The sequence below is a fragment of the Mesoplodon densirostris genome, chromosome 1 (genome assembly GCF_025265405.1).
Source record: "Mesoplodon densirostris isolate mMesDen1 chromosome 1, mMesDen1 primary haplotype, whole genome shotgun sequence".
Taxonomy (NCBI): Eukaryota; Metazoa; Chordata; class Mammalia; order Artiodactyla; family Ziphiidae; genus Mesoplodon; species Mesoplodon densirostris.
This window is the reverse complement of record NC_082661.1, coordinates 105,751,440-105,765,710: the sequence shown is the minus strand read 5'-3', so window position 1 is coordinate 105,765,710 and position 14,271 is coordinate 105,751,440. Positions and strand designations below refer to the sequence as shown.

Sequence of the window (14,271 nt, the reverse complement as noted above, 5' to 3'; positions counted from 1 at the left end):
AGTTCCTGTTTGGGGATTACACGTGCTTTTACTCGCCCACCCAGGAAGCCCGGCGTTTCTAGCAGCTCAGGCCTTTGGGTTCCCAGCACCCCTCACTAGGGAGTGAGAGCAGAGTGACTGCCCAGAGCAGTGACCCAGCCTGTCTGGGTGTTGATGACCGCGGGGTGAAGGTGGCTCAAAAGCAGCAGGGGCTCTCTGGGCGGGAACTGCATCCACCCGGTCCTTTCAGAGATGAGGATAGGGAGGCCCAGGTAGGGCTGGGCACACCTAGGCTGTCCCGCAGGCCCCTGCCTGAGCCCCCAGGGCAGGAGCAGGTGGGGACGTGGGCCCAGCCTTGAGGCCTGGCACCGTCTGGGCAGTCGGGGTGTACTTGTGGCGAGAACCACGGTGGGGCTGAGGAGGGAGACACCACAGCCTCCAGTCCCTTTGTCTGCCCTTGTTTTGTGTGTATATGTGTGTCTAGATCTTTCTGTGTCCGCACGTCTCCGTGTGTGTTCTCGTGTTTGTGTGTTTGTCTGCATCCGCATGTCGGAGTGTCCACGTGCATGTGGCTGCGTCCGTGTCTGTATGTGTGTGTGTCTGTCTGCGTGTCCGAGAGTGTGAGTGCAGGAGACCCCCTGCCCGGTACTCACTGCCCCGCCCGCCCTGCGCTCAGCGACTCCAGCTCGGACACAGACAGCTTCTACGGTGCCATCGAGCGGCCCGTGGACATCAGCCTCTCTCCGTACCCCACTGACAATGAAGGTGAGGCGCGTCCCCATCCTCCGCCTGCCGTCCCTCCATGCCTGGCTGCTGCCCAGGCGGGAGACATAGCTGGCTGGCCTCCCTGCTCCGTCCCTTCGGCTTTCCCAGGCAGCCTGGGTCTTGGGTTCCCATCCTGCCCACCTCATCCTGGCCCCAGGCCCCCCTGAGGGAGCAAGGTCCTGAGAGCCCCACCCGGCTACCCCAGCCTGGGTGCAGTTGGCCTGGGTGGCCCTGAGTCCGACCCTCCATCTGCCCCACAGACTACGAGCACGATGACGAGGACGACTCTTACATGGAGCCCGACTGCCCCGAGTCCGGGAAGCCTGAGGGTAGGCGGGGCAGCCGGTGGGCCTGGGGAGCACTGGGAGTAGAGAACAGGGACTGGGGCCTGGAGCAGAGGCTCCCCACCCTGGGTTGGGGCTGTCAGCCTGGGTACGGCTCTGGGTGGCCTGAGGCCTGACCGTCTCCACCTCGGGCCTCAGTTTTTCTCCCTCAGCCCGAGTATTGGGAGGAACAGAGCAGAAGAGGCTGGCTGTGCTCCCCTGCTCCTCTGACCTCCTCCAGTTGGCCTGGGATGGGGGAGGGGCGGTGCAGAGGTAGGTGAGGGGGAGCCCCACTCGTGGGATGCTGAGCCAGGGCTGGCCCTGGGGGCTGAGAACAGGGAAGGAGGAGAGCTCTCCGTGAGCACCTGTGGCCAGATGGTCACTCAACTACCCCACCCCACCCCCACGCCCCAGAGCACTCAGCCAGGCAAGGGAGACAGGCTTGTACCAGGCATCCCAGGGAAGCGCAGGGATGAGTGGGGGAGGGCCATGCCTCTGTCCTGCCGTCTGTCCCATCACTCGCTATTCCTTCCACCCCCAGTTCTCCTCCCTCAGTTCCTCTTGTTCTTGTTGATTTCATCATGGCCGGGGACTCCCTGTTCCTTGGCCTCCTCTCCATCCACCTTGTCTTCTGCCCCCCTCCACTCCTCGTGGCCTCCTCTTAGCTGTGTCTCCCTCAAGTGCACCTGGGGCCAGCCCTCTTCCCTCCTACTGGCTCCCTCCCTCTGGGGCCCCAGCTCCCACAGGCCTTCAGCCCACCAGGACCTGCCGGCCAGCACCGAGCCCACATCAGACCCTCGTCCGTCCTCTGGTCTTTGCGCCCGCGCTCGTCCGCTTCGCTCTCTCATCTCTCGGGCCTGTGACCGCAGCCCTGGTGAAGCCCTGCCTCTGTCTGCCCCACCCCCGGCTGGAGAGTGCCCGTGGAGACCTTACCCTCATCCCCACCTTGACCTCCAGGGGCCCAGCGCTCCTGCACACCTGTTTGCGCATTCCCAGCTTCTCACCCAGAACGCCTCTCGTTAGGATTCCCACCCCAGCGCCCGAGGGTGACACTTGGCCTAGGGCCCCCTCCCTGCCCTCACCTGCCTCGCCAGCCCCAGACACCTGGTGCTCCAGGTCCCCTCCTGCCCAGCCCTGTGCTGCCCGGGGTGCCCACGCGCACAACCCTGGGGCTCAGGCCTGGCCCGCTCCCCTCCTGTTGCTCCTGGGCCACAGCCAGTGTCATCGACCGGCTGTTGACTCCTGACATTTCCAGCCAGGGCCTCTCCTCTGAACTCTGGGCCTGGGCCCCTGGAGTCCACTCGACGTCCCCTAGGTGTCTCGTGGCGCTGTCAACTTGTTAGGAGCAAACCCAACCCCCAGCTTCCCCCAGCCTGCTCCCGCCCTTCCTCCTCCCCTCTGTTAGTGGGAATCCCAGCCGCCCCAGCTGAGGCCCAGTCCTGGGAGGCTTCCTTGCCCCTTCTCTTTCTCGCCCCGACTCGCTCCCCCGGAAGCTAAAGGCTCCTGATGTGACACCTGGGCTTCAGGAATTTTGTACAGGCTGCCGTATGGAGGACAGATAGGGAGGGCCGGGTGGCCTGGGGTGGGCCAGGGTCCCAGAAGGAAGGCTGCATCGGGAGTGCTGGGCATCGGGGTTGTAGGGCGGGCGGCCAGGCTGGGGGCTGGGGGCTGAGGGGTTGCACGCCTGCTTGCCCCTGGCCATCACTTGCCGGAAGAGGTGGTGCTGCTCCGGCCTCCAGCAGGGGACGCTCGCTCACCAGATGGGTCTCCTTGCTCTGCAGATGCCCTGATCCACCCACCGGCCTACCCCCCACCTCCGGTGCCCACGCCCAGGAAGCCCGTCTTCTCTGATGTGCCCCGGGCCCACTCCTTTTCCTCCAAGGGCCCAGGCCCTCTGCTGCCGCCTGCACCCCCTAAGCGCAGCATCCCCGATGCCAGCCCGGCCCCCGAGGACTCCAGGAGGGAGCTGCTGGGCCCGAGGCGGCTCGAGCCCAGCCCCAGGGTGCCTGCCCCCTCCCGGAGGGTGAGTGAACCCCCACTGGGCGGCCTGCCTGCCGTGCCCAGCCGGAAGCCACCTTGCTTCCGCGAGGACGCCAGCCCCGGCCCAGAGCCCCAGGTCCCTGGCCACAGCGCCAGCTCTCCTAGCTCTGCCAGCACAGCTGCTACCACCTCCAGGAACTGTGACAAGCTCAAGTCCTTCCACCTGTCCCCTCGGGGGCCACCCACACCTGAGCCCCCTCCTGTGCCGGCCAACAAGCCCAAGCTCCTGAAGGTGACTGAAGTGGCCCCCCCGAGGGAGGCAGCCAAGCCCGGACTCTTCGTGCCCGCCGTGGCCCCCCGGCCTCCCGCACTGAAGCTGCCCACGCCCGAGGCCGCAGCCCGGCCCGCGATCCTGCCCAGGCCAGAAAAGCCGCCTCTCCTCCACCTCCAGTGAGTCTGTGCTGCACTGGTGCCACCGGGACCCCTCCCCAGCCTGTCTTCCCACCGGCGACCCAACCTCCCTGCCTCTGGCACGCAGCCCATGACGGGCGCCAGGCGGCCCTGGCCTGTGTTGGGGGAGGAAGGCGCCTTGATGGCCCTGGGCTGCCTAGGCTGAACGGCCTCCCCTACACCTAACGCGGGGGTTCCCGGGGGTGTCCCGCCTGGCCCTTGAGGTCCAGCCCTGTGGGTGGTAAGCCTGGAGCCTGCGGCTGCCTTGGGGAGCAGTGGGCGAGGAGGGGCTTTGGGCACCCCGGCCTCCCAGAGCCCCTGCCGTGCAGTGAGGGCCCTCCGGGCACTGCCAGCCTGCCCAGGGACGGGCGCTGTGGGGAGGTGTGGAACTGAGCCCTCCTGAGCCAGAAGTGCCCTTCCCGGCCCTGTCTGGGGCTCCAGATGCCACCCTGGCTCTGACGCCACCGAGGCTGCCTTTGTGCCCTTCCCAACTGGGAACCTGCCACTTGCCAGTGGAATGTGGAACGTGTGTGTGACTCACCTCGAGGCCTGCTCAAAACACTTGCAGCTTTATTGCTGGGCAGTGCCGGGAGACTGGTGTGTCCTCACACCCACAGCCCGCAGGGCCTTCAGCAGTGAAGGCTCCGGGAGCCCCAGTGGGGAGCCTGAGCAGGCACACTAGCACGGTTCTTCCTGAGTACTCTTGACCACGGCACCCTTCTCCCTAGGGCTCTGTTAGCACTGCCACCCATGTGGAAGTGCCTGGGAGGACCCCTTGGCACACACATGGTTCTGTTTTGTGAGGGCCGCAAAGTTGTAGGCTGGCTCATGTGTTCATGAGCTGTGGATCTGGACCTGAGTGCCACGGGGCTGCATGTGCCAGAGCTGATCGTCCACAGCACAGCCTCACCCACAGCCTGGCAGCCCATCCCAGGGTGGCCTCCTTTAACCCTCCCTGAAGCCCTGGAGGCTCGGACCATGTGGCCACAGTGAGGGGCGTGTCCCTTCAGCTCAACCCATTCACATCCATCCCCCGTGGCTCTGGGAGGAGTGCAACTTGGCTGAGGTCACAGAGCTGGTCAGTGGCAGCGCTGGGCCCTTTGCCCACAGCGTCTGGAGCCCAGGACCCCCCTTGCCGGTGACCCCGGCTCAGGCGGCCAGGCATCAGGTGATTGCTGCCACCCCAGGGCGGTCAGCGTGGAGCCCTCCAGAGCTCTGTGGTCCTGAGCCTTTGACAGCCACTAGGGCTGCAGGCGCCAGACCTCATGGGTTCCCAGGCTTGGTGTGGTTACTTGACAGCACGGGGAGCAGTGTCTGGGGGGAGCAGAGGGAGCCTGTCCCACGTCTGGCAGCGACACGGCCTTCCTCTCTTTGCTCCCCTTCCAGGCGATCACCCCCCGACGGGCAGAGCTTCAGGAGCTTCTCCTTTGAAAAACCCCGGAAACCCGCGCAGGCTGACACGCCGCCGGCGGACGCTGGTGGGGAGGACTCTGATGAGGACTATGAGAAGGCAAGGCCGAGTGGAGCGCCCAGATCTCTGACGGGGGTGGGCAGCTGCGGGAGAGCTGGGGGCGTGGAACACGGTGCAAAGCCCCAGCTCCCGGCACAGGCTGGCAGCCAGCGGGGAAAGCCCCACCCGGGCCTTGACGCTGACCATGCTGGCCTCCCTCCAGGTGCCACTGCCCAGCTCAGTTTTCATCAACACCACGGAATCTTGCGAAGTGGAAAGGTCAGTGTGAAGCTCTTCTTTCTCCAAGGCCTTGTCTTGGCAGACCTGAGGTTCTCTGCCGCCCCCTCTACACACTCACACACACACACACGCACGAATGCACACCCTCCGGTCTTCCTGCTCTTCGGTCCCCCTCTCCAGCCTCGGTGCTGGGCAGTTACTGGCACGAGAACACAGCTGAGTGCTACGAGAAACCCGGTGAAAGAACGACTCCTGCCATCTCAGCCCCTGCTCTGGCCTCGCCCTGGGCTCTGTGTGGCCGGCCCTCATGGTCCCCAGTGCTCTCGGAACCTGAGCTGCAGAATCTGGGACGACAGAAAGCCACGTGGTGGGGGGCGGCTGGAGGGTCCTTGACAGAGCTGTCCGAGGGGGGCTCACCTGTTCGCATGGCTGTGTTCTTGTAGGCTGTTCAAAGCCACGAGCCCCCGGGGAGAGCCCCTGGATGGCCTCTACTGCATCCGGAACTCCTCCACCAAGGTGGGGAAGGTAGGCACCCAGGGGGGATGCTCAACCGTCACCCTGCTGTGCAAAGGCCCCCAGGATGGCTGCGTCATGGGGTCTGCCGCTCTCTACACACCCGGGCTGACAGGCGAGCACGGGACTCTACAGTTCGTAGCTCATTTCCCCGCGCAGCCTCTTACTTGGCTTCTCAACCGGGCTCCATCCTTGAGGTCTACAGCCCCTTCTCCCTATCCATTCTCAGGAACTCAGCACCATCTGCAGTGGAGCCCATTCCCCAGCACGGGCGTGAGGCATAGGAAGGGTTGGGGGGCCCGGGGCTCTGACGGGGTAGGGGGTTCCCCTTCCTGCTCTTTGAAGGGGAGGCTGCTTGCGGACGTGGGAACGTTAGGAGGTCTGCTGGCTCTGCCTGTGCCCCTCCAAGGGTGACTCGTGTGACCTCACTGAGCCTCTTTCCCCTTGAGTGTCGGAGATGGTCCTAGTGTGGACCAGGTACCTGCTACTGTCATTCACGTCTCAGCAGACTCTCTGAGGGCAGGAGTCCCTGGGCAAGGGGCCGCCCATCATGACCCTGCTGTCCATGGGCAGGGTGACCCTCCCCCAGGGACCCAGCCTCGACGCTGCTGCCCCCGCACCCCGAGTCTATGTCTTTCCTGAGGGGAGTGAGCCATCCTCTGCCCGCTCCTCTCCCCGTAGGTTCTGGTCGTGTGGGACGAAACCTCCAGCAAAGTGAGGAACTACCGCATCTTTGAGAAGGTGAGCGGGCTGGCCTACCCGAGGGCCCTGGGCGGGAGGGGAGCCCTAGTCCGGGGCTTGGCTGGGGTCAAGGCAGAGTCTCCCTGGGAGAGCATAGGTAGTGAGTGGTCTGAGGCCAGCACCCCAAACACCCCTCCTCCGCCCTCCCCTCTCTCCACGGCCCCACCTCCCCCCTCTCCTGGCTTCTCTGTGTCTTCCACTGACCCTGGAGGAGATGGGGTGATCAGCCCTCGGCACTCGGCTTATTTACAGACCTGGCCTGCGTCCCCTGGGCAGAGCGTTACTGCCAACCGCCCCCTCTTACAGGGAGGGCCGGCTGGCCGGGCCCTCTGACCCTACCCCACTCCCCACCCAGGAGGCGAAGTTCTACCTGGAGGGCGAGGTCCTGTTTGTGAGCGTGGGCAGCCTGGTGGAGCACTACCACACTCACGTGCTGCCTGGCCACCAGAGCCTGCTGCTGCGGCACCCCTACGGTTACGCCAGGCCCAGGTGACACCTGTGCTGCACGCTACTGGGCAGAGACAGCCTAGGGGCCACAGCCCTGGGCCACGCAGAAGGAGACCGGCCTGCACAGGAGGACACGCGGGAGCCAGCGCTGTGCTCTGACCGGGGCCTCCCCAGTGGACACCTCACAGAGATTGCCAGGCCAGGCCCCTCCCAGCAGGCTGGGTCCCCCGGGGCTCGGCCAGGCCCTAGGCTCCAGAGAATTGTGTGGGGCTCTCCTGTCTCACCCTGCTCACCTCCCAGGAGCCTAGGACTGAGCCCAGTCTGGACTTGATTTACAGAAATTCTGGTACCCCCGGCACGCCCCCCCGGCACTGGGCTGGGAGCTGGGCAGGGCTGGGGTATTTGGGGTGGGGCAGGGGCTGGACCCCCAGGAACGCTACAATGCAGGCTCCGTGAGGGGCCGGTGCTGCACAATAAAGCACAGATGACCTTTGCCCCGGTGGCCAGGGCTGCACTGGGAAGGGGGCACGGCTGGCCTTACTGAGTACCCACGCCAGCCTCCAAGTGTTGACTGTAGCAGGTCAGCTCACAGGACCTCTAGGAGGTGGTCTTGTTTTCTAGGCCACAGGGCGCTAAATGACTTACCCTTGGGTCCACAGCTGGTAACAGAACAGGGCCTGAAAAGTTGGACAGTCTGGGCCCAGAGCCTGTATCCAGAACGCCAGTTTCTGCTGCCAGAAGTCAGGTCCAGGGCAGTGAGGCTACAGAGCTAAGAGGCCCCTCACATCAGTAATTGGGTCATTCGTTGGCTTAACCAGTGGTTACTGGGAGACAACTGGGCAGAAGGTACGCACAGCGCCCACCGTCCACGGCAGCGGGGTGTGCAGGGGCTGGGAGCTTGCAACCCACCTGGGGGCTCCAGGAGGACTTCCTGGAGGAAGTGATGGCTACAGTGCTGCAGGAAGAGTAGGCCCTGTGTCAGCCAGGGGTGGGTGGGGACAGTGGTACCCAGATGCCCAAGTCCTCTGATCCATGCCTGGTGCAGGCCCAGCACCGATCATCCCCTTGCTTCCTGCCATGGAATTCCAGCAGGCTGCTCTCCCTGGCCTGGCCATCCAGGTTGGATTTTTTTTTTTTTTTCCCTCATAAAAACAGACTCAACTGGGTGTCAGGGCTGGCAGGGAACCCAGGGTCATTTGCTCCTTGCTGCACTTTGTGCTGGGAACGAGGAATTTGCTATGTAAAAGCCAAATCACAAGAGCCCATGTGCCCACTAGCCATTGATTAATGGTCCCGGAGGAAGGCCCTTTGGACGTCCCCTCCCCTGCCCTGGGCATGTCCTGGGGTGAGGTCGTTCATTGGAGGAGGAGAGAGGAGTCCAGTCAGGTGGGAGGCTCCTGGAGGTGCAGCGGGGAAGACAGCAGCTGTCTCCTCCCAGGAACCGAGCGTCCAGCACCACCTCTACAGATGTTTCTTCTTCAGCCACCCGGTGGAGTTGGGGGCACCGGAGCCCCTGGTGTTCCTTCTGCAGCATCTGTGGGAAACCAGCAGTTCCTCCTTCCTGCAGTTGCAGTCCGCTGCCCTGAGCCCAGTGATGCACACCAGTCCCCACTGTGGCTTGCAGTTTCCCTTTCTGTGAAATCAGAGAAGCCGTTTCCAGTAGTGTCTGGGGTCTGCTGTGCTGCTGATTGCTGTAGGACACAGGACACTGATGCTTTTAGCTGACACGCAGCCACTTGGCAGCCAGCTCATACTTGAAGACTCCTGAGCTGGAAGGTTGGGGGGTTCTGGTATCCAGAGCCAGGTGATAGGTCCTTCTGGCCTGGACAGATGAGGCCTGTCGCTGCTGGAGGCCCAGCCCAGGGCCTGCCGGGACAGCTGCCCTCCTCTGTGAGTTCACACCCCAGGCCCAGGGCCTCGGTTGCTAGAGTGTGTGGACGGTAGTGGATGGGGCCCCAGGCACGGTCCTCCAGCACGCAGGAGGGGCTGGAAGGGGTCCCACTCCCCCAAGACTTGCCATGAATGTTATATTCCTCACATAGGGCTGGAGGGTGGTTACCACTGGCTGAGCACTTCCTGTACTCAAGGTGCTGAACTGCACACTTGACTTAGGTCTAATAGCAGCTGCCCTCCAGGCAAACTGTTCTACAGGTGAGAAAACCCAGGCTCAGAGAGGCCTGGATTCCAGACCCAGCCGTGTGATATGTCCTTCGCTGCTGAGCCCAGACCCTGGCCCCCGCCTAGCTCCCTGCCACCTGCGTGGCCTCGGACAGTCATTGCAGGGTGTCTGGTTAGCCTGCCTCCTGGAGTTCTGGGCATGCCTTCACCCAGCGAGGGGGCCACAGCTCCGGGGGGGACAAGACTGACCTGCCTCACTGTTCTGCCCTCCCAGCCGCAGTCTGGGGGTAAACTGACAGGGGCCCCACCCGAGGCGCTGTGCTGCTCCCTCACCTTACAGATAGGGAAACTGAGGCTCAGAGAGGCTTCGCTGACCTGCCCAGCCTGATGGTGAGTCCAGAGATAGTTCAATTCCTGTGCCAGGGAAGAGGGCCCTAGACACTTTGGGAAGCTTCTCCAAGCTGAGCACTGAACGTGGTTTTACTTTTCCTGCAGTTCATCAGGAGTGCAGTGAGCCTCTGTACCTTCTGTTCATAGAGAGTTTTATTGTCAAAAGATGTTTTTAGAACCAGAAGAGACCTCACAAAACAAGCCAAGGTTGTTCCCAGTCCCCACCCTAATTCTGGGTCACATTGCATGGACGCCCCCTGCTGGTCCGAGGGGGAGCTTCTGGCACCCCAGGCTGAGCACCAGGGGCCTGGGCCCAAGGGGCTTCTCGTCCAGCTGGGCTGCACTGGGCTGCCCTCTGGAGGGCACGGCATAGAGGACAGCAAGGCCACCCAGGGAATATCGGGCAGAGCTGGTACTTGAACCAAATCTGTGTGTCTCTAGAGGGGCAGTGAGGGGCAGGCCGCAGCCTTTCTCTGGCTGGGCAACCTGCACACACATCGGGCCCCCTGTCTGTGCCCCGGAGATGGTTGCTAGTGGCCATCCCGCATCAAGCCACCAGCACTCTCTCGGGAGGGAGAGTCGTGGGATGCAAAGCAGACCTGACCCATCTGCCTCTCTCAGACTTCCTTTGCTCCTTAGAAACCTGAGAGGCTGCCTGACAGCTGCTCCTGCGTCGCCCTCCAGCTGCATCCTTGGTCACGCTCTGAGCTACTCAGAGCTGAGGCACCTTCGTTTTCCTTTCATTTCCGGTAGAATGAAACACATCCAGAAAAGTGAACAGAACACAAACGTACAGCATAACAAATTGCTATGAAGTGAACCAGCCCCCGTGTGCCCTCCCCAGCTCAGTGCCACCCCCTTCCTCTCTCACAAGTAACCCCTGCCCTCGCTTAGGGGAGGCTCACATTCCTGTTTTGCTATGAAGCCTTCATCCATCACAGTGCTTTCCTGTTTTCGCCCGTTATGTGAATGGAATCATACTGGTGCAAGCTTTGGTGTCTGGCTTCTGCTCGTTACATCTTTGAGATTTGTCCAGGTTGCTGTGCGTAGCTGTAGTTTGTTCAGATTCATTGCTAAAAACTGTTGCATTGACTGTATCGTAGTTCATGGATCCATTTTACTGTGGGTGGATATTTAGTTTGTAGTTTGGGACAATCACAGACAGTGCTACTAGGAACAGCCTTATCTGTGTTTGTGATGCATGTGTGCACAAGTTTCTCTAGGGTATGTACCCAGGAGTCTCACTCCTGAGTTCTAGGGCCTTTCACTGTTTTCCAAGAATTTTGCAGTAAAAGAGACATCCCTTGGTTCCACATCCTTGCTAACACTTGGTATTGTCAGACTTTCCTTCATCTTTGCCAATCTGGTGGGCGTTTAATTATGGCTTTAATTTGCATTTAGCTAATTACTAATGAGGTTGGGCACATTTTCATGTATTTACTAACCATTTTGATTTTCTCTCCTGTGAAGTGTCTATTCAAATCTTTTGCCTATTTTCCTGTTGTTTTCTTATTAGTCTATAAGAATTTATATAGCCTCAATATTGTCAGCAACATGTATCATATATATCTCCTCCAACTGTATAATTGTTTTTTGCACATAGCAAGAGATAAGGATTCACTTTCATTTTCCCCCCATAGGGTTACCCCACCTACCCCTGCATCATTTATTTATAACCTGTCCCTTTCCCAACCATCTGCAACACCACTTGCCATATATCCATATATGTGTAGGTTTGTGGCTGGACTCTTTGTTCCATTTGTCTGTCTGTTTCTATGCCAATACCAAGCTCACTTACTGTTGCTTAATTATCTTTTTTTTTCTTTTCAAATTTAGTTTATTGGATGACACCACCCAAATAACACCATGCCAACTATTTTTTAAAATTAATTAATTTATTTATTTGGTTGTACCAGGTCTTAATTGCGGCACATGGGCTCCTTAGTTGTGGCATGCGAACTCTCAGTTGTGCCATGCATGTGGGATCTAGTTCCCTCACCAGGGATGGAACTCGTGCCCCCTGCAGTGGAATTACAGAGTGCTAACCGCTGGACCGCCAGGGAATTCCCTTCAGGTGACTTTTAACTTCATTGAGCTCCTCATTACTTGATATTTATTGTTGTGTCTAGTTTTGTGTTTTTTTTTTAACTCCTACATAAGACAGTATTTCTTTTTTCTTTTTTTTTCTTGGAAAAGGAAGGTGTACTTTAATAGCATTTAAACTTTTTTATGATGATAAAATATACATAATATAAATTAACCATTTTAATCATTTTAAGCATGCAGTTCTGTGGCATTAAGTACATTCACGTTGTTGTGAACCATCACCACCATCCATCCCCATAACTCTTTTCATCCTGTAAAACTGAAACTCTGTATCTATTAAACAGTAACTCCCCATTCCCCCTCCTCCAGCCCCTGGCAACCACCATTCTACTTTCCGTCTTATGAATTTGACTATTCTAGTTATGTCATACAAGTGGAATCATCATTTGTCCTTTTGTGACTGGCTTATTTCACTTAGCATAATGTCTTTAAGATTCATCCATGCTGTAGCATGTGTCAGAATTTCGTCTTTTTAAAAAAATTTATCTATTTATTTATTTATTTTTTGGCTGCATTGGGTCTTTGTTGCTGCGTGAGAGCTTTCTCTAGTTGGGGTGAGCGGGGGCTACTCTTCGTTGTGGTGTGTGGGCTTCTCGTTGCGGTGGCTTCTCTTGTTGTGGAGCTCGGGCTCTAGGCATGTGGTCTTCAGTAGTTGTGAAATGCGGGCTCAGTAGTTGTGGCTCGCGGGCTCTAGAGCACAGGCTCAGTAGTTGTGGTGCATGGGCTTCGTTGCTCTGCGGCATGTGGGATCTTCCCAGACCAGGGCTCGAACCCGTGTTCCCTGCACTGACAGGCAGATTCTTAACCACTGCGCCACCAGGGAAGCCCCAGAATTTCCTTTTTAAGGAAAGAAATAATATTCCATTGTATGGATGGACCACATTTTGTTATCCATCTGTCAACGACACTTGAGTTGCTTCCATCTTTTGTTTATTGTTAATAACACTGCTATGAACATGGATGTACAAATAAGTGTTAAGAGTCTCTTTTCAGTTCTTTTGGGTATATACCAGGAAGTGGAATTGCTACGTCATAGGGTAATTCTTTAACTTTTTGAGGAACCACCATACCATTTTCCTCAGTAGCTGCACCATTTTATGTTCCCACCAGCAATGCACAAGAGTTCTAATTTCTCCACATCCTTGTCAACACTTATTTTCTTTTTAAAAAATAATAGCAATCCTAATGGATGTTAAGTGGTATCTCATGGTGATTTTGATTTGCAATTTAATGCTTAGTGATGTTGAGCATCTTTTCATGTGCTTATTGACCATCTGTGTATCTTTGGAGCAATGTCTATTCAAGTCCTTTGCCCATTTCTTTTCTTTTTTTTTTTTAAATGTTTATTTATTTGTCTGTACCAGATCTTCATTGCAGCGTGCGAGATCTTTAATTGTGGCATGCAGGATCTTTTAGTTGCAGCCCGCTGGCTCTTAGTTGTGGCATGTGGGATCTAGTTCCCTGACCAGGGATCGAATCCTGGCCCCCTGCATTGGAAGCATGGAGTTTTACCAACTGGACCACTGGGGAACTCCCCTTTGCCCATTTCTTTCTTTCTTTCTTTTTTTTTTTTTTGCGGTACACGGGCCTCTCACTGTTGTGGCCTCTCCCGTTGCGGAGCACAGGCTCCGGGTGCACAGGCTCAGCGGCCATGGCTCACGGGCCCAGCTGCTCCGTGGCATGTGGGATCTTCCCGGACCGGGGCATGAACCCATGTCCCCTGCATTGGCAGGCGGACTCTCAACCACTGCACCACCAGGGAAGCCCTGCCCATTTCTTAATTGGGTTGTTTGCTTTTTTGGTGTTGACTTGTAGACAGTATTTCTTTTTTTTGTTGCTTTTTAGATATTTATTTATTTATTTATTTTTGGCTGCCCCGGGTCTTAGTTGTGGCATGTGGGATCTTCCTTGTGGCATGCGGGATCTTTAGTTGCAGCATGCAGGATCTAGTTCCCCGACCAGGGGTTGAACCTGTGCCCCCTGCATTGGGAGCGTGGAGTCTTAACAACTGGACCATTGGGGAAGTCCCGACAGTATTTCTTATATACAGTTTTCTTAGATTGGGTTCTTTAGAAGCAAAACCTGAAACAGGGATCTTGTGCAAGTGACTTATTGCTCTTGTGCAAGTAGTCTCAGGATAAGCTGAATGGGGGAATCAGGATAGTGCAAAGGAAAAAACACGGGAAGGGGGTGGTCTCATCTGGAGACTAGCTTTAGCCTGGTCCTACAGGAAGCTTTGGAATGCGCCTTGTCCTACAGAGTTGGTTTTGCTTTGAGGGGACCAGACTTGTGTGACCCTGGATCAGCATTATTGGCCAGGGGTTGTCTGGGTAGGGAGATAATCTCCTGGGCAAGGGCAGCACTCTGGCAAAAGGGGCTCTCTGGGCAATTAGTAGCTAACACAGCACCTGGAAAGGGGACCACTTTTAGCACCAACACGGAATGGGAATCTGGGCAGGGCACCAATGGCAATTACCAAGTCCACCCCTTGAAGTGCTCAGATCCACTTGTTTCTCATATTAAGTTCAGTCCATTCAGACACAGACTCTTCAGTATTCCCACTGGTCCCAGTATCTGGGAGAACTTCCGAGAGATGGGTAGAGGGATGAGCTATGTGGCCCCCACTGCTGCAGTTGGACTCAAAACCACAAATGATACCCAACACCTCCCTTTTCCACCACCCTTTCTAAATTTCTCTTCTTGATGGCTAGGCTTTTGGCTCTTCAAGTCCCTGGGAGCCCGTGCTTACCGGGCCATGTTGCCATGCTT

General features: G+C 57.8%; 1 protein-coding gene across 3 annotated transcripts in view; it reads left to right on the top strand.

Moving 5' to 3' along the window:
* The window catches only part of SH3BP2 (SH3 domain binding protein 2), a 40,158-nt gene extending 28,283 nt beyond the window's left edge, over positions 1-11,875 (top strand). For 2 of the 3 annotated variants that reach the window (XM_060106774.1, XM_060106763.1), the window contains exons 6-14: positions 656-744; positions 1,005-1,073; positions 1,227-1,340; positions 2,849-3,497; positions 4,884-5,007; positions 5,171-5,226; positions 5,631-5,712; positions 6,382-6,441; positions 6,797-11,875. In XM_060106774.1, coding sequence (XP_059962757.1) covers positions 656-744; positions 1,005-1,073; positions 1,227-1,340; positions 2,849-3,497; positions 4,884-5,007; positions 5,171-5,226; positions 5,631-5,712; positions 6,382-6,441; positions 6,797-6,934 — 1,381 coding nt within the window. In that variant the 3' untranslated portion in view covers positions 6,935-11,875. The remainder of the gene's footprint in view (positions 1-655; positions 745-1,004; positions 1,074-1,226; positions 1,341-2,848; positions 3,498-4,883; positions 5,008-5,170; positions 5,227-5,630; positions 5,713-6,381; positions 6,442-6,796) is intronic. The other variant, XM_060106785.1, reaches the window with a different exon arrangement.
* Positions 11,876-14,271: the final 2,396 nt, after the last annotated feature.